General features: G+C 39.3%; 1 protein-coding gene across 3 annotated transcripts in view; it reads right to left on the bottom strand.

Moving 5' to 3' along the window:
- The window catches only part of ABCA5 (ATP binding cassette subfamily A member 5), a 59,657-nt gene that overhangs the window by 34,923 nt on the left and 5,358 nt on the right, over positions 1-19,376 (bottom strand). For all 3 annotated transcript variants that reach the window (XM_037913879.2, XM_043527613.1, XM_037913880.2), the window contains exons 4-13: positions 18,238-18,442; positions 17,058-17,219; positions 15,778-15,875; positions 12,654-12,883; positions 10,664-10,805; positions 7,049-7,237; positions 4,528-4,675; positions 2,825-2,993; positions 1,059-1,117; positions 198-308 (exon numbers count right to left, since the gene is read on the bottom strand). In XM_037913879.2, the coding sequence (XP_037769807.1) occupies positions 198-308; positions 1,059-1,117; positions 2,825-2,993; positions 4,528-4,675; positions 7,049-7,237; positions 10,664-10,805; positions 12,654-12,883; positions 15,778-15,875; positions 17,058-17,219; positions 18,238-18,442 (1,513 nt within the window). The remainder of the gene's footprint in view (positions 1-197; positions 309-1,058; positions 1,118-2,824; positions 2,994-4,527; positions 4,676-7,048; positions 7,238-10,663; positions 10,806-12,653; positions 12,884-15,777; positions 15,876-17,057; positions 17,220-18,237; positions 18,443-19,376) is intronic.

Here is a 19,376-nt window from a genome sequence, read left to right as displayed (position 1 = left end):
AGACTAACTTCATCAATTAAAATGTACGTATAATTTAAAATTAACCTATTTCAGATCGCCGGAGAAAACGAGCGTAACTTGAAATATCCTCAAACATCAGTGGCCTCAGGTTTTGAAGGAAGGAAAAAAGGACATTAAAATAAGTAGATTACAGCCATACACGTCCTATTTTTCCCCTAAAGCCAGAGAATTCTTACCATCAGAAGGTGGGCAGAGTCCACAAAGAATATTCATCAGTGTTGTCTTGCCTGTTCCACTATGCCCAAGTAAAGCTGTAATCTGACCCTCATATATGTCAAAGGATAAACCTGACCCAGAAAGAAGAAAAGAACAAGTGAAATAAGAAGTTAATGACATATGTTGTGTTATTCTGCACAGGCTTATGTCACTGCAGTAAATTCAAATACTGACATATAGGGCATGCATTTACTTTGTATTCCAAGGAACATCTTACTTCAACATTTGAACACAGCCTGGTAAAACTGCAACAGCAGCAATAAATAAAAGTGGGGATTAGATTCCCTGCTAGCACTGCCTATGAGGAGACCTGAGCTTAGAAGCAGTGGTTCTCAATCTATTTACCACTGTGGGCCACATATGCAGCGCTCTCTGTGTTATGTGGGCCACGTGCACATGATAGATATACTACCTGTATGGCCCTGAGGATGTCACATGGGCCACAGCTGAGTGCTGATTGGGCTGCAAGCAATTGAGAACCACTGAGTTGGAGGCTCCCACACCACTAGCTCACGGGAGCCAGTAAGAGGTTCCTCTGTGCATACTTACTGGAGTTAGGAGACAGAAAAGGGGACTCGGAGCATGGAAGGGAAAGACGACACCCCACAAGGAAAAGGACCAAAGAGGAGGCTACAGAGTCTGTTATGAGCCCCTTTGTCATACAGTTACAGGCAGACTGGCTAAAGACACACGGGAGCACACACACAACCATACTTAACACTTCATGCTCCCACCCAAAGAAAAAGCACAAAAGACATTATTCATGGGTTTTTTCTCCTTCCATTTCTGATAAGTAGCTTAGAAGCTAGACATTTTCTTACTTCTGAGAGCCTCCACAGTTTCACCCTTTTTGCGGAATGTTTTCTGAACACAGCTGATTCTGAAAGAAGACATGTCATTTTATTAAAGAAGAAGAGCTTAAAATATCATTTTCTTTTGCAAGGAAAGATCAAGATGAACAACTCTGCAATGGTGATAAAGAAAGGTTTTGACACATTTTACTGCTATCCTGAAATCACACAAATGTGTTGGAGAAATATGTATAAACCAAGAGAGTGGACATCTTTTTGCAATCTTTTGTGTGAATTGTTTATATTATTGCCTCTCTGGGCTGGCAATAGGGGGTGAGGGTGTTCCTCATGGACTTCAGTATTTTCTATCATGGCAGCTGAATAATTCTGTAAGTAACCCATACTGTTATTTATTTCTAATAGCACCAACAATGTACTAGGCACTTTCTGAACAGAATAGAAGGCCCATTCTATGAGTCTATGCCCCAGTTAGCTCACAGGAGACAGACAGATGGTAGACAGAAGAGGTGAAATGTAGTGGACAAAGTGGCGGTAAGTAAGACTAAGTTAACCACAGTATGTTTTTCCTCTCCTAAAGAGGCTATATGAAATCCCTGTCCTCCCCCACAATTACGCCTCAAACTTATTCAGATAATGGTAGTTCAGCTAGTTTCTCCAAAGGCACCAGGACAGAAGTTGGTCTTTGAGAACTATATGAACTCAGAAAGTGCAGTGGCCGTACAGATAAAGTCAGGAAGTGTGATCTACGCGTAGAGAGCAAGGTAGGGGGAAAGGGTATGAAATCTTTGTGTGAGAAGATCACAGATATGGGAGGATGGTGCTGACATCAGTGACAAAGGGGAAAGCGTTGGTTGATGTGGAATCAGCCAAGGAGTAAGAATGATCCAGCATTTTATATGAGCTTAGGACGATCTGGGGAGAAAACCTGATTCTTCACACTGAAGTGGATTTATTCGAAACAACTTTTTAAGACATTAGCCAAAAAAAAAAAAAAAATCAGTCTGATTCTGGCTACTGAAGACAAATATTTTTGTTTGAGACTAATGGAACCATGTAAAAAAATGGAGATTTAGATTCTTTCCCAATGTCTATCATGCCACTATAACTGTGATTTAATAGCTCATATGGATGATCCAGAATAAACGCTTATATTAAAATACTGGGAATATACGAAGGTACAGATTTAAGAGAATTAATGTCATTTTCCACATGGACTGCAAAAGGTGCCGGAAATGGATCGCTTTTACAGTGTTGTTGTATAGCATATCCTGGGAAAGCTAGTCTAGTGGCTCCCCTGTGTGGCTTTGGTGGAATGTGCAATTCTTCACATAAATACCAAAAGAGATTTACAAAACATATCTGAATCCAGTTTTCAAGATTTAACAGAGAAAGACTTTTTTTCTTGAACCGTAAACCCACCTGACTTCAGCATCTGAAATCACTTATGGCATCACTGAAACCAAAGAACCTGGATTTCATGTGGCTTCATCCTGCTAGACTAGGACTATTTTCAGAAGGTTTGATTTGATTGACATACTGTAAGTAAAACATTTCCTTTTCCAAAACCAACTTTGTCATCTTTGGAAAACATCCATATAATGGAAGATGTGGCTTCACAGAAAATGGACAATTGCTACTTTAATGTGTAAAGAACTAGATGTAATGCACACCATATGGTATTTGAATCAACAGATTAAAAATTACTGTTAATTCCCAGGCACACACAAAATAGGGGAAGTGCGACAGTAAATCTGTACCATAGCAGGAAGTTATACCTGATAGCTTCTTTTCCCTGAAATTCTGAAGATACAGGTTCAACCATCTCACTGAAACTTAAGCTTCCATTAACACTACTCTCATATAACTCCTTGTAATTTCTTCTGCGCTTTGACCAAAACGAGGGCTTCATAAAGAAAAATGATGGCCGTCGTAATCCAAACTCACCTAAGTAATAAGAAAGAAAGAAAGCCTTCTGAATGTTAAGAACAGATATGATTCAGTGTTTGGATTTTGGCTAAGAAAACTGGGCCTGATCATGCCACATTGCTTATCATTAAACCCATCACTACGGTTTTGATTAAGGAAAGCATCCCTATTCAGCAAAGTCTATCCTTAAGTGTTTTGCTGAGAAGTGATGGATTTATGCAAGTACCTAAATACTTTTCAGAATTAGGATCTTGAGAAGAGTGATTTATATACCCACATCACAGAGAAAAAGATCAGAAGCAAAGGAATTTGTATTGAAAGATCTCACACATGCAGTAGAGAGGAATTTGTTCATAGGTATTAATACATTTGTTCCCAGGTGTATCACATTTATGAACACATCAATAACTTAACGTAACATCTTGGACAGACACAATTCCCAAGAAGAACAATTGCAAAGACTGTGATAACAGCTTGGTCAATAAGGAAAGAAAATTATTCTGGAACAATAATAAGAACATACGGGGTCAGACCAAAGGTCCATCTAGCCCAGTATCCTGTCTTCCGACAGTGGCCGGTGCCAGGTGTCCCAGAGGGAATGAACAGAACAGGTAATCAATCATCAAGTGATCCATCTCCTGCCACCCATTCCCAGCTTCTGACAAACAGAGGCTAGGGACACCATCCCTGCCCATCCTGGCTAATTGCCATTGATGGACCTATCCTCCATTAATTTATCTAGTTCTTTTTTGAACCCCGTTATAGTCTTGGCCTTCACACAACATCCTCTGGCAAGGAGTTCTACAGGTTGACTGTGCGTTGTGTGAAAAAAATACTTCCTTTTGTTTGTTTTAAACCTGCTGCCTATTAATTTCATTTGGTGACCCCTAGTTCTTGTGTTATGAGAAGGAGTAAGTAACATTTCCTTATTTACTTTCTTCACACCGGTCATGATTTTATAGACCTCTATCACATCCCCCCTTAATTGTCTGTTTTCCAAGATGGAAAGTCCCAGTCTTATTAATCTCTCCTCATGTGGCAGACACGCCATACCCCTAATCATTTTTGTTGCCCTTTTCTGAACCTTTTCCAATTCAAATATATCTTTTTTGAGAAGGGGCGACTACAAAACAGAAATAACGAAATATAACCAAGCAGAATCAAATCCCAATCTGTGTGGTTTTTTTCCACTCCATTAGCACATTTCAGAAAAGTAAAATTCATTTGAATGAAAAATCATAAATATTACTTTAAAATATAAGTCATTTATAAACATATTTATAAATATTTAACAGCCACACTTCTCATCTTTTTGCCTGACATGAGTGTTGCTTTACATGAAGTTAAAGCAAAAGAACACAGAAAGTGGCATTACTATATACCAAAGTGTCTTGGACACTTTATTTAAATACAGTATGTTAGAGCCATCAATTAAGGGTCTGGTTTTCAGAAGCCTTAGCACCCAAAGCTGCCACAGACTTCAAGTGGACTTATGAAATTCAGAACCTATGTGGTTCTGTTCAATATTTATCTCAGACTCTAAACAACATACCTGGAATGACCTGATCAAGATAGACAGCTAGAAGTAGGTAAAACATGCTATCCAGAACCAGTAAAATAAGAGAAATAACTAGTGGATAAGGACCGTGATTTAAATTTGAAAATATTGCACCATCTTGATAATCTTCCAGATGCATGACCTGCAAACCAACATGAAAAAGTTTAGCTACTACAAATTGTATTTTCATCAACCTGAAATTAAACATGACAACACAGTACAAAAATAAAATTACAAAGTAATATTATATAAGAACTAAGCGTGGGCGGTTGTCATGGTAACAAATGCAAAGAGGATGAAATGCTAGTTTCAAAAGAAAAAAAAATAATGGCACACAGTATTTTAGTTCATATTAAGTTGTTTGCTGTAGGGAATTATAAAAGTCATACTTTGTGCCATGAATAAAAAATTAAAAATTCACAAATTTATAGAAAAAAAGTAAACTATTTAAAATATTTGAAATTGAGGTAAGACAAATATTTGCAGTGTATTAGTAACTTGACAAGTAAAAGTTATATCTTAAATAACAACAGCCACACCGGGTCAGACCAATGGTCCATCTAGCCCAGTATCCTGTCTCTGACAGCGGCCAGTGCCAGATGCTTCAACCAGTCAGAGGTTTAGGGACACCCGGAGCACAGGGTTGTGTCCCTGACCATCTTGGCTAACAGCCATTGATGGACCTATCCTCCATGAATTTATCTAATTCTTTTTTAAACCCAGTGGCACTTTTGGTCTTCACAACATCCCCTGGCAACAAGTTCCACAGGTTAACTGTGAGTTGTGTGAAGAAGTACTTCCTTTTGTGTTTTAAACCTATTGCCTATCAATTTCACTAGGTAATCCCTAGTTTGTGTGTTAGGTGAAGGGGTAAACAGCATTCCTCTATTCACTTCCTCCATACCTATCACAATTTAATAGACCTCTATCATATCCCTCCTTAATCATCTTTTTTCTAAAATGAACAGTCCCAATCTTTTTAATCCCTCCATACCCTAATCATTTTTGCTACCCTTTTCCACACCTTTTCCAATTCCAGTATATCTTTTTGAGATGGGGTGACCACAACTGCACACAGTATTCAAGTTGTGGGTGCACCATGGATTTATATAGCAGCATTATGATATTTCTGTTTTATTATCTATCCCTTTCTTAATGGTTCTTAACATTCTCTTAGCTTTTTTGATTGCCATTACACACTGACCAGAAGTTTTCAGAGAACTATCCACAATGACTTCAAGACCTGTGGCAACAGCTAATTTAAACCCTATCCTTTTATATGTATAACTGGGATTATTTTTTCCAACATGCATTACTTTGCACTTATCAACATTGAATTTCATCTGCCATTTTGTTGCCCAGTCATCCAATTTTGTCAGATCCCTTTGTAACTCTTCTCAGTCTGCTTTGGACTTAACTATCTTGAATAATTTTGTATCGTGGCAAATTCTGCCACTTCACTCTCCAACCCCTTTTCCAGATCATTTGTGAAGATGTTGAATACCACAAGTTCCAGTACAGATCATCAGGGAACCCCACTATTTACCTCTCTTCATTGTGAAAACTTACCATAGAATGGAAGAAACCTCAGGAGGTCATCTAGTCCAATCCCCTACTCAAAGCAGGACCAACACCAATTAAATCATCCCAGCCACGGCTTTGTCAAGCCGGGCCTTAAAAACCTTTAACAATGGAGATTCCACCACCTCCCTAGGTATCCCTACCCTTTCTTTCCTATCTTCTAACCAGTTACCGATCCATGAGAGGACCTTCCTTCTATTCCCATGACTGCTTACTTTGCTTAAGATCCTTTGGTGAGGGACATTGTCAAAGGCATTCTGAAAAGCCACGTAAACTACATAGATCAGATCATTCTTGTTCACATGCTTATTGACTCCTTCAAAGAATTCTGATAGATTGGTGAGGCATGATCTCCTTTTACAAAAGCCATGTTGACTCTTCCCCAGCACGCCGTGTTTATCTATGTGTCTGATAATTCTGTTGTTGACTATAGTTTCGACCAATTGGTCTGGTATTGAAGTTAGGTTTACCGGCCTGTAATTGCCAGGGTCGCCTCTGGACCTTTATTAACAATAGGTGTTACCTTAGCTCCCCTCCAGTCATCTGGTACAGAAGCTGATTTAAGTGAAACATTACATACATTACAGACCACAGTTAGTCATTCTTAAATAGGAAAGAAAAGTTACATCCTAAAGAGGAAGTAATTAGGGTGCTAGACAGGTACCTGGAAGTCCCAGGCTCAATTCCTTACTCTGCAACAGACTTCTTGTATGACCTTCGCAAGTCACTTACCTTCTCTGTCTCAGCTCCTCCTCTGTAAAATGGGGATAGCAGTGCTTCCCTATCTCACAGGGGTATTGTGAAGACAAATACATTAAGGCTATGGTGATGGTGAAGGGAGCCTCCTAATTATCTTAGCTAGATCTTATATCAAGTTACTCTTCATTTGTTTGTGCATGCAAAGGTAGTAAAGAATAACACACAGTTTACTTACCTGTGCAATCCCAATCAAGAACGTACACTGACACAAGGGGCTTAGGGTCCATACAAAAGACTTCGGAAAATCATCCAGCAGGACAATAGTGAGACCCACAAAACCAAAAGCCAGGGTTGCCAAAAATTCAACTACACCCACATGCTTTGATTTTTTAAATAGAGTCGTCAGCATGAAAGCAAAGAAAACCTAGAATACAAATCAGAACATCATTGCAGAGCACAAGAGATCTGGCATAGAAATGCTGCAATTAACATTTTTATCTTCAATGAACAAGTTACTTTCCGTTTACAATAATTGCAATGCTTTGCCAAGACTTTATCCCTGTTAATATCAATACCTCATTTGGTAACAATAGGCCTTCAGCAATACAACTGATTTCCTAATATTGTCCATGTCACAGAATGAAGAACTGAACTATTAAACAATAAATTAAGGGAGACATACTTCAAAGTTCTTCACATTATTAAACTTTTCCAATCATAAATTAAGAAACTATAATAAATAATATTGCAACTGTTTAAAATACTCTAAGTGACTTGTACAGATTCAGACTGTAACAAAGTGGAATCTCCAAGCTTCAGTCAGGGTCACAATGTTATTCAAGTGATCTACAATTGCAGAGTACAAGGAACATAGTACAATATTTTGCAAAGTTTGGAGAAGACAAAATATGGGAAGTTGAGAGTCAGCACAAAACAAACATAAGGCCCCAGGGGTCTAGAACTCAGGCCTGCAGTGATGCTGCTGACATCTCCATGCCGCCAATTAGCGGCAGCTGTGACCATCTTGCACTCCACAGCCCAGGATCCACTGTGGACACAAATCGTGGGAAGCCCCGCCTCAACAGGTGTGACAGAGAGCAGCCCCACGACTCCTGATTGGCTCCCAGCCCTATATAAATCTAAGGGGCATGCCAGGAAGTGTCCAGGCAACAACGCAGATTCCCTGTAGCTGCCCCAACCATTCCTTGCTCCTGAACTGGTGGCTTCTACCTCGGCTTCCTTTGGACTTCAGCTTCTGACTCAGACTCTGAAACCTGACTCGGATTCTGACCCCTGGTATCAACCCTGACTATGCGCTCCTCTGCTATTCCCTGCCTCAGGTCTGCCCCTGCTCTGACCCTTGGTCCTGACTGCCTGTGTTGGGATGCTGCCAACTGCAACTCTTCCTTCATTAGAGGCTCAGTCCCGCAAGATGCTGAATACTCTGGCCCCGATTCTAACAAAGCACTCGATCCTGTGCTTAACTTTAAGAACATTACTAGTCCCACTAACGTCCATATAACTGCTCATGTACTTGAAGTTAAGAATGTGCTTAAGTGGTTCGCTGGATTGAGACCTGAGTACTAGGGAGAGACAAGGCAGGTGGAGGGAATATCTTTTATTGGACCAACTTCTGTTGGTTGAACTGACAAGCTTTGGGGTTTTACATAGCTCTTCTTCAGGTGTGGAGAAGGTAACCTAGCTAAATACAAGGTGGGACAGACTGTTAAGCATAAGGGGTTCATGCATGTTGTAGGAGATCACTTAAAATGAAGTGGACAATTAGCAACTCTGCAATAATAGGACCCTGGAGGGATAGTAGGAAGCAGGGAGTGTGACAAATTGATGTAATGAGCCATAAAACCAGTGCCTCTATTAAGTCCATGATTTTTAGTGTGCTGCAGAGTAATGAATTTAAGTTCCCAGGCTTGTCTTTTGAAGGTATTGTGAAGGTTTCTGTTGAGAACAAGGTCTGAGAGGTCAGATAGAGTGATCATTTTGTGAAAGGTGTTTGCCCATAGGTGATAGAAAAATGATAAAAGACAAAAACATCCTGTGTGAGTTCATTAGAGAGCATAGTGATTGTCTCATTTCACCCACATAGTAGTTGTTGGGGCATTTGATACACTGGATGAGGTACACCACATGCTGCGATAGGCATGTGTAGGACCCACGGATCTCGAAAAGGTTAGTTGTGGGGATATTGATCATTGTAGCAGTGGAGATGTGGCTGCACATTTTGCATTTGTTGTTCTGGCAGGGTTTGGTGCCACTTTGAGTTGGTGTGTCATGCCATTCTTTCAGGATGGGGCTCCAATTGAGCATGGGTTCTACGTGTTTGATGATACCTGTACAGGTTCTGATGTAGAGTGGCAGGTGACAAGCAGGGCTATGCAGTTGGTGTTTGTTTTTTTCTGCTGTACTGTAACATGTTCTCCCAGGGTATCTGGGTGGCCCATTCTATGATGTGACCTACTTCTCTGGTGGAGTGTCCTTGGTTAGTAAAGGAAGTTTAAATGTGTGGAGGTGTGTATCCTGGGTTCTCTCTTTCGGAGCATGTTATTTGGAATCTGAGTGCCTGGCTGTCGATAACAGATTTCTTGGTGTGTCCCAGAAATTGATGCTGATATGGGAGTGTTCTACAGAGAGTTTGATAGACAGGTGGTAGGTGTGGAAATCCGAGGGAGTTTGGGTCATTTGTCCAGAGGATGAAAATATCATTAATGTATTTCAGGTACATGTTTTTGTGGTGCATATTCCCAGAGATTCTTCTTCAAGGTGGCCCACAAAGAGGTTGGCATATTGGGGAGCTGTCCTAGTATCCATGGCTGTACTCATGGTATAAACAAAGTGTTTGTTGTTAAATGTAAACTTCTTATGGGTAAGGATGAAATGGATGAGATTGACAATGTGTTTGAGGTGGATTGCTGAGCATTGTCCATTGTCTTGTAGATATTTGAAGCAGACAGCAGTGGCGTAATAGTGAGGGATGTCGGTGTACAGGGAGAGGACATCCATGGTGGCAAGGACAGTGTTCTGAGGGAGGCTGTTAATGTGGCATAGTTTCTGGAGGAAGCTGGCCCTTTGTAATGGTGAGTGGTTTGAGGATGGTTTCTATAAGTCCTGATATTTGCTCAGTAACAGGGTTGTGGCCAGATACAATGGGTCTGCTTGGATTCCCTTGTTTGTGTATCTTGCAGAACATGCAGATGGTCCCTGGGGTGGGTTTGTCGGGCATGAAGTTGTAAAGTTTCTCTTGAAGTTGTTTGGAGAAGGGTTTGATGATATCCTTCAATTCTTGGGTGAAGGAGAGCTCTGCGAAGTTTGAAAGTTTCTCCCTTCCACCAACAGAAGTAGGTCTAATAAAAAGATTTTTACCTCACCTATCTTGTGTCTCTCATATGCTGGGACCAACATGGCTATACCACCACCACAAACCAGAGTACCTGGCATTTTGGGAGACTGAGCCATACATGAAGTAGTGGGGTAAAATAAGCAGGAATAATAAACCTTTCAAAAAATCCCATGATATTTGATTTCAGTACATTTCTGCATCTGTGGTATCTCCTATTCAAATCATAAGAGATTTAGTAAATACTTGTGTAAATTCAAATACTGCGGGGTTCAAGTGGCCACCTGAGTACGTGACATGAGAAGCTAAATAAAAACTCCCAAAACAATTGTGAGAATAAACAGAATGGTGTGATAAAGGCAGTTGTTTACCATTTGTGATAGGGAAAACTGCATTGGAAACATGTCTAGAATGGGGGAAAACAGCGGATGGGAAGAAGCACATTGGAGAGAGTGACCTCAATGAACCACAGACAAACTGAATTCACGAAACACTTACTGAGGATATTCCATACAGGAAAAAAAGAAGAAATATCACGAAGGAGCTACTTTGGGGAAATAGTGAAGAGGCTGTTGCAATGACTGCCATGAGAATGGACATGACAAAAATCAGAGTTGTGTACAGCAGAACCCACGACAGCCTGGAAGAAAAGGAAAAAAAGGGAAAATTCCTACATTAACTAAATTATTGTACTGGAATAATTCAAAGTTACAATTCTTTAATATTCCAGAATGCTGCACAAAAGGGAAGCAAAACAATGTGCCAGAGTCTCAGAGGAAAGGAGGTCTCTAAGTGCAAATATTATTCTAAGCATCATTGCATGTACTTTCATACTAATTGCATCAAAATAAAGCAAAACATTGTTCTCAATCTACAATTTTGTAATTTCCATAATTAATTCCCTCATTTAACTGAAACAGGGTCAGTGAGGAGCAGCTTTCAATAATTAAAGAAAATGCTACTTAAATTTTAATGCCCTAGTCAGTCCAGTAATACAATATTCTTCTACATAAAACAAACTTTGTTGAAAAGTCAGAGAACAATTTCCTTCTTAGGGAATAGATGCAGCCTGTAAAAGGATAAGAAGTGTGACATATTTACTTAGCTAACAACTCACTCGTTTAGCCCTTTTATAGTGCTTCCCAATTTTCAAAATGCTGCACAAACACCACTTAAGTAACATGTCTGCAGGGATGCATTTGATAGAGAGGTTCCCTAAAGCAGCGAAGGGAAGTGACTTGGCCACATGTATCAAGAAATAGTGACTGGGGGGTGGGGAGAAAGTAGTCTGCTAATATTCTCAATTAAGGGCTTGATCATGCAAACAGCATTTATTATTGAGAACAATCCAACTGAACTATTCACAGTAAAAAAGGATTATATTTGGTGGTAGCTTTTTGCAGGATACAGCTCTAGTACACCAATGGCCACCATTACTGGGCATGCAAAACTAAGCTAAGCTCATTTGTTCCCCTACAACCATACTATATTAAAATGAGCACACCCATGACATGAAAGAATAGGCATTACATGGTAGAATACCAATCATTAAAGAGGATGCACTTTAAAATCTGAATGTCTTCTGCACAGATTTCTCTCTCCCATAGGTCACAATACTACAGCAGTATTCATCCAATCCACATACTGGAACTGATGTGAGTGGAAAGGAGACTGTCACTTGTCCAACTCAACATCAGGAAAAAGGAGTTACTGAGTTAAAAGGAGGAAAAAATATAGCTCATGCATGCAGCATCTTATTTATTCACATCAGGCATCTAGTGTATTTTTGAGGGATTTCTATATGGCCAATTAGGAAGGAATGTTCAACTGCACAAATACAAAATGCGAAATGACTGCTGAGGAAGGAGTGCTGCGGAAAAGGATCTGGGGTTACAGTGGATCATAAACTAAATATGAGTCAACAATGTAATACTGCTGCAAAAAAAGCAAACATCATTCTGCGATCTATTAGCAGGAATGTTATAAGCAAGACATGAGAAGTAATTCTTCCACTCTGTTCAGCACTGGTAAGGCCTCAACTGGAGTATTGTGTCCTGCTCTGAGCACCACTTTTCAGGAAATATGTGGAATCTCCATCATTGGAGGTTGTTAAGAACAGGTTAGACAAACACCTCTCAAGGATGGCCTAGATAATACTTAGTCCTGCCTCAGTGAGGGGGACTGGACTAGCTGACCTGTCGAGGTCCCTTCCAGTCTTACATTTCTGTAATATAAAGCAGAAGAATAATGGAAATCTATATGAGGTTTTAGATGAAGCATCATCATTATGACATTTGCTTTTCAAACAGGAACAAACTTTATCCTATTATAACTGTGTTTAAGCAAGACTTGCCCAACATTCTCATCAATATTACAATAGCCTAAAAAGAAGATTAACAGTAACCAATTGGTGAATTTTAAAGATTTATTATAAAATAACATTTACCCTATTTATTTAGAATAAGAGTTTTGTTGTATACTCACATACCAAAAGGCAGTGTCATGAAGGCCCATTATCTTTAAAAATTCCTTCAACTTCTTCTCCTTTTCTGCCACAATATGAATTGCCAAATAGTACCCAAAGGGTGAGAAAGCTATTACTAGGTAAATTAAAATAATTGCTCGAGGAAAATAATCAATTTTCATATCAGCAGCCTCTCCCATAATAATAGCTTTAGTTGATTCCAGTTCTTCCCAAACTGAATGATTAGTCTTCAGCTAAGAACAAAGTGAAAGAATATTTTAATCAGTTTTGATTTTACAGCTCCACCAACCAAAAAAAAACAAACCAACCCCCAAATACCCCCAAAAAGCATTCACCTGTTAATGTAAGACCCAATCCTGGAGGCATTTACACACATACCAAACTTTACTGACATAAGTAGGCTCACAGACTTCCCTGAGACTTTAAATACGTGCTTGTGTGTGCGTAGGTCTGGGGCCTAAATCGCACAAAGTCCCAGAATATCATAGTTCAAAAAGGAGGGAAACATGACCTTCTATGGGACGATGGAGAAAGCGAGTGAACAAAAAACTTTAGGATGTCCATCTCCTAATAAGGGGACTGACCTGTGCAAGAATTTGTCAAATAGCGACTAGAACTAGAAAGAAGTAGTGGAATAGAATTCAAAACAAACACTGACCAGGAACAAATCAAACCAATTCATGCCACCCTATATCACTTAAACGGATGTTAGGTAGTAAAACAATTAAGAACTTCAGTTCAGAAAGGTAGAAGCTTCATCCCACTGCAAGACTGGCATACTCAACTGGATTAACCCCCTTTAGAGAAAGCTGACATTTGCTAGTAGGACACCATGGTATCCATTGTCCAGACTGGCATGTCTGATTATTACAGAAAAGCTCAAAACCTCAACTTGTGAGAACTATTACACACTCCCCACTAAGAATTTTTAGAAAATGGTGTTATGTTCAAGATCTTAACTACTGCAGTCATCAAAAGTGAAGTTAACAGGACTATGGCAAAGCATTAACTGCATTCAATGCTATTGACATTTCCCCACTGATATTACCAATGCAATGTGAGTATTTACGGTACATATTGTAAAGAATCCAAAAGTAAAGCAATGGGGGTAACTAACGCTGCCTTTCAAAATTTCCATATCTGTCACTTTTGTTCTGCAAAAGCTTTATGTATCTTAGATACACAGTCCAAAGTTTTCACGTCCTTAGGGTCTGCCATGGGAGCTACTCTCTAACTTAAGATTTTTCTAGGCATCTTTTTAGCTATACGAGGTGTAAGCTTGCTGTATCACCAACACGCAGCTCTCAGAGCAGTTCCATTCAAAATAACTACAACCCCCACTAACAGCTAGGTCTTAATTCCGACACTGGATACAGTTCATACAGTTACAATATCATTGGAGTAAAAATGTGTTTTGTGGAATGAGAATTATCCCCAATTTCTTGACTACCAAAAATCTGTTTCGTTTATGCCTTCTGTCCCAAACCTTTTAGAAATTCATCAGTAGGGGGACACATGGCTTCCTTCCAATCGCCACTCAAACTGGTATTAAGCATGCATCCATTAAAACAATCCCTCGTTACAAACCAGTGCTGGCAAACCATTTATTTTTAAACAGAAATAAGTTGCAGCATTAAGTCAATAAAAAATTTAAAAGGCTCACATTTAATGACAGACCATATAAAATAGATACAGAAGATTGAGCCACCAGAGCAAGAAAAACCCTTGCTTACCTTGCTACCTTAGCCCAAATACCATTCTGTGATAACTGTTGGCAAGTGCTAACATTTAATGACTGCCATTGCATACACACCACACTCACATATTTAGATGCATAACAATGTACAATCAGTAGTGCCGTTCATTTAGATGTGAACACTCGTTGGTGCAAAAATATTACAAAAACGCAAGAAAGTCGAAGGGGAACACATCTTGAAAGAAATCTTTCCTGAACCCCCTCTTCTAGCCTTCAAACATCACCCCAACCCTTGCCAATCTCATCATCAGAAGCAAGTTCCTCACAGACCAGGAAACACTAACTTGAAGCAGCACCGGACCCTACCATAGCAATAGATGCAAAACCTGCAGCCATATTTCCACTGCCACAATGATCAATACCCCCCACAATACACCTTTCAAGATCCATAGGTCCTACACATGCCTATCGTATGTGATGTACTTCATCAAATGCCCCAACAACAACTATGCAGGTTAAACCACACAATCATTACACTCATGAATGAGCTCGTGCAGAAAAATAATAAAAGACCCATCACCTGTGTGCAAATGCTTCTCACAAAACAATTACACCATACCTGCCCTCTCAGTCCTTGTCCTCAAAGGAAACCTGAGCAACACCTTCAAAAGATGAACCACGGAGCTTAAATTCATAACTCTCCTAGACACCAAAAAACACGGATTCAATAGGCACTGATTTTATCTCTCAATACAACAATCTGTAGCCCACTAATTCTACACTGTCCGATGACTGCAGAGGTGTTAATTGCTCACTGCATTTTGAATGGTTTCTTACAACATGCGTTACTCCTTATACGTAACAATCTGGTCAACCTTTTATTTAGCTGTGACACTCTAATTACCTTCTCAGACCTGAAGAAGAGATCGAAAGCTCTTTCACCTCCAGAAGCTGGTCCAATAAAAGATATTACCCCACCCAACTCTCAGGAAACATTTTGTTAATCAGTTGTAGACCAATTTTAGAACCCTATTCATATTAAGAAACTAACGCCATGTCTCTACATACAATGCCGCCGCAGCACAGCGGCACTGATGCACTGTGCCTCTGCAGTGCATCTGGTGAAGATACTCTGTGCTGACGGGAGAGAGCTCGGCATAAAAAAAACCCATCTCTGCAAGCAGCAGAAGCTGTGTCCTGCTGACATAGTGCTGTGCACACAAGCGCTTATGCTGGTTTAATTTACATTGCTCGGGGGGGGGGGGGGGGGGGGGAGGGGATATTCACACCACTGAGCGACATAAGTTTTGCCGACATAGGCTGTAGTGTAGACACTGCCTAACGAGACAAAAAAAAAATCTCATTACAAGAATACCGAATCAAAAGCTATTTAAGCAATTTTGCCTTTTCATTTTACTTCTCTAGATTTACCTGTATTATTGCTGCATCGATACAAGCCTGTAGAGCTGCAAATCCCGAGTACCAGTATGTAACAGATTCACATCCCTTTGATAAACTGGAACAACTGGCTATGGAAAAATAAAGACATTTTAAAGCCAACAAAATCTCATTTAAAGCACTATAATAAAAAAACAGTTTTCTCTAAAGCAGACATAAAACTTGATAGATATACCATAAAGCCAACGACAACATCACAAACCGATGGCTACTATTACAAGAATAATAGGATACAACCAATCACAGGATAATTTTTCAGCCACTTTGTCGGGTGAAGATTGAGAACCACTACTCTTTACTATGGACAGAAACCTGCAAAGTTACTTTAATGAAAACCAAACTGTTTTGCAGTTATGAAAGTACAAAAAAGGATTCCAAAAAAGATTCACACATGGACTGAAAGAGCCAAGGAAATGAAATGGTGAGAATGAGACTGAACTGTGAATTCTATCATAACATTTTCATGGGAAATTATTAACTTCACAGGTAATCATTCCTAGAACTAAAATACAACTTTAAGACAATCTTCTAATGGTGAAAAGCTGTGTATGAAATACACACTATTATTATTATTTTTTTTTTTTTTTAGATTTGGACTGTCCACACTTTACCCTTTGAAGAACATTTTTCCAGTGTTCTTAAACAAAGGTAAGAGGAAAACAAGGTTATCTGCAAGAACACACCCTCTTGTGGTGGAGGAGTTGCTGAAGATGCTGGGGCTATCACTAGAGTGTCTCATGTTTTGAGCTGTTTTGTACTTTTCAGAGCTTCTCAAAGCAGGGACCTAGGCTGAAATCCTGGTGCTAAAAAACTCCCACTGCCCTACGTTTTCACCAGTTGTTTTTTACATGCTTGTGAAGAACAATGTAACACTGTCACTCTATAAATACAACCAAATTATTACTGATACAGAAAGATGATCACCTAATGCAGATTTCATTTGTGCCTTAACTATCCCTGCAACCAATTCCCAGTACAGGAAAATGACTCCTAGCTTTTTGTGGGAGTTTCCCTACCAATAACGCAGTCCAGCACATCTCCTGTGCATCAAAATACCCCAAAGAGTGAAAAACCAGCTTTTTCCCCCCCTTTCATATTGTATTGATGCTAATGCCACCACTGTTAATGCTCTTTAGCTTTCTCGTGATAACACGTGAGGTAGCAAAGTCTGCACTTAGCATCACATGTGATGTCATAACAAAAGTAGGTCAAATTTTCAAGTTAAATGCCTTAAAAGTAGCATGTATATTTACCTCTTGATTCTACATTGATAGACGACACTGTGACAGCACCAGGAAAGAATCTAAGCTGGTAGGACATAGAATCTTTGAAAACTACACCAACAAAGTTTGAGGGGTTAACAGTACTAGCCTCTTGCAATTCTTTTTCACTGAAAAATTCTTCTGTAATTACACCTGCAAAATATTAAAAATTAGAATTATATCAGAATGCTTGTGTGAGAAGAACAATCAAAAGTGGACTGTATTTTAAGCAAAGATAGTGTCATTTCTAAATAGGGCTACTTGTTTTCAGTATTTAGGGCCAAATTTTGGTCCCATTAAAATTTATGAGACTATTTCCCATTCACTTCAATGGAGCATGGATTTAAGTCTCAGCACTTGACAAGTTTTGTATGCGTTTTTAAAGGAAAATACATTTTAAAAATGAAAAGTGAAATTTTGCAGGGACTCAAACATTTATTGTTGTGATAAGAAGCCACGCATCACGCCCAAACGTGAAATTCATCAGAAAGAACTTGAAACCAGCAGATCAGGAAATCAAGGAAATGAAAGTTTCAGGTTGTGGTACCTGCGATTCTTTTCCTCTTGGCAGTCACATCAGTTCGTACCAGAGGCACCATCTAAGCTACAAGTTCATATGCGGTTTTGGGGGTAGAATCAGTGTCAGCTACACAGCTGTGTCAGCTCTGTAGAAGAGGCACAACTTAACTGTGTTTTGTTCATCAGTTTCAAAACCAGATATTGACATGGTGCTACTCACAGGATCTAAACCTGAAAGCCCTAGTTAAAATAAACTGATATCTTCCTTAATTTACCATACAACAGCTCTCAGTATATCTGTTAGCGTGAAATAGAATCTTTTTAGTTTGATGATACTAAGCCCAATCCTGAAACCCTCACTCAGATGAGTCATCCTGGACTTCAGTGGGACCACTGGTGTGAGGAAAGGGTCCTACTGTGAGGAAGGGCTGCAAGACTGAGCACATGACTGGCATCACACAATGCTCATCAGCTGAAGCAGACAATGATGACATCACAGCCCCTTCAAGATCTCAGTAGTAGAGGGGAGAAATACTGTCTAATCTACCTGAAGAGGACAAGTCTGATTAGCCATTCAAAGCAGTAATACAATATTTTCCATCTAAACACAAAAAAGAACATGAGATGTGGAAGAATAAAATAAATACAATACCATCTGCAAAATATTCAAAAGACACTTTCTGCATGATTTTTCTTGTCATGTTTGTCACTGGTGTGTATCCAAGAATGAAGTCCAAGAGCATGGAGCGATCTAAAGTACCAAGATCAGTGTTGGGCACCTCGCCAAACTTCCGATTTGGATGCATCATGCTCATTAATATAAGCCAAAATAAAAAAAATAGTGGAAAAAGGATTTCCTGTTGAAAAAACAACAACAAAAAACAAGACGACAATAAAAATCTCTCCTGAAGTTTACTTAAATTATAAACGCTTCAAGAAGTGACTGTGTCCTTCTCAAATTATTTGATTGTAAAGCTTCCTGCACATTTATTGCACAACATAAATAATCATTTCAATCCTGGCTGTTGCTGTGACACAGCCATGGGATTTTGATAACTTGGGAAGCCATTTTAGGATGCAAGTGCACCATTCCAACTCCTAAGAATAAAACAAAGAGCAATCTCTGTGCTCAGTTACGTTGAAATTGGCGAAGTTACATGGATGAAGTGGACGGCAGAATTTGGCTTCAGATGTTTTGGTGTCTGGTCTCTTATCTAGAACATGATTTGGCTTTTGGTATAAACTTAACATTTGCATGATCTGAAAATGAAAAAGAACTCGTATATATTTCCAGCCCTGGAACAGTTAAGCAAGTGAAGCCAAGCCTGGTCTTGCCAAACAAATAAGTTAAATGTTGTCTTGTTGACCCTTGTAGATCCCCCTAAAAATCCAGGTATGGCACATAATAGAGCTGTTCAGCAAAATTTTAAAATAGGTAAATTTTAGAAATGATATCACAAATACTCCCAATACAATATTTTAATCATTGCATTTATTGATTTATTGTTCGGTGGTGATGTTTCGGGCTCGTGTTAACATTACACAAAGGTACCTCTCAATCCTGACTTCCAGAGTTATGTGTATTTATATAGTGTCATGTGCTGGAATGGCGGGTTATATCTGTGAATGCTCTTTCTAGTTCTGAAACTCTCATGCAACCGGACACTGGGTGGGCCACTTAGTCTGCCTGCAGCTATTTCCCCATCAGCAAAATGGGTATTATAAGGCTTCATTAATGTTTTATAACTTGCTTTGACATTCAAGGATGAACGATGAGATAGCACTCTGAAG

This window comes from Chelonia mydas, chromosome 14, assembly GCF_015237465.2.
Source record: "Chelonia mydas isolate rCheMyd1 chromosome 14, rCheMyd1.pri.v2, whole genome shotgun sequence".
Lineage (NCBI taxonomy): Eukaryota > Metazoa > Chordata > Testudines > Cheloniidae > Chelonia > Chelonia mydas.
This window is presented reverse-complemented; position numbering and strand designations above follow the sequence as displayed.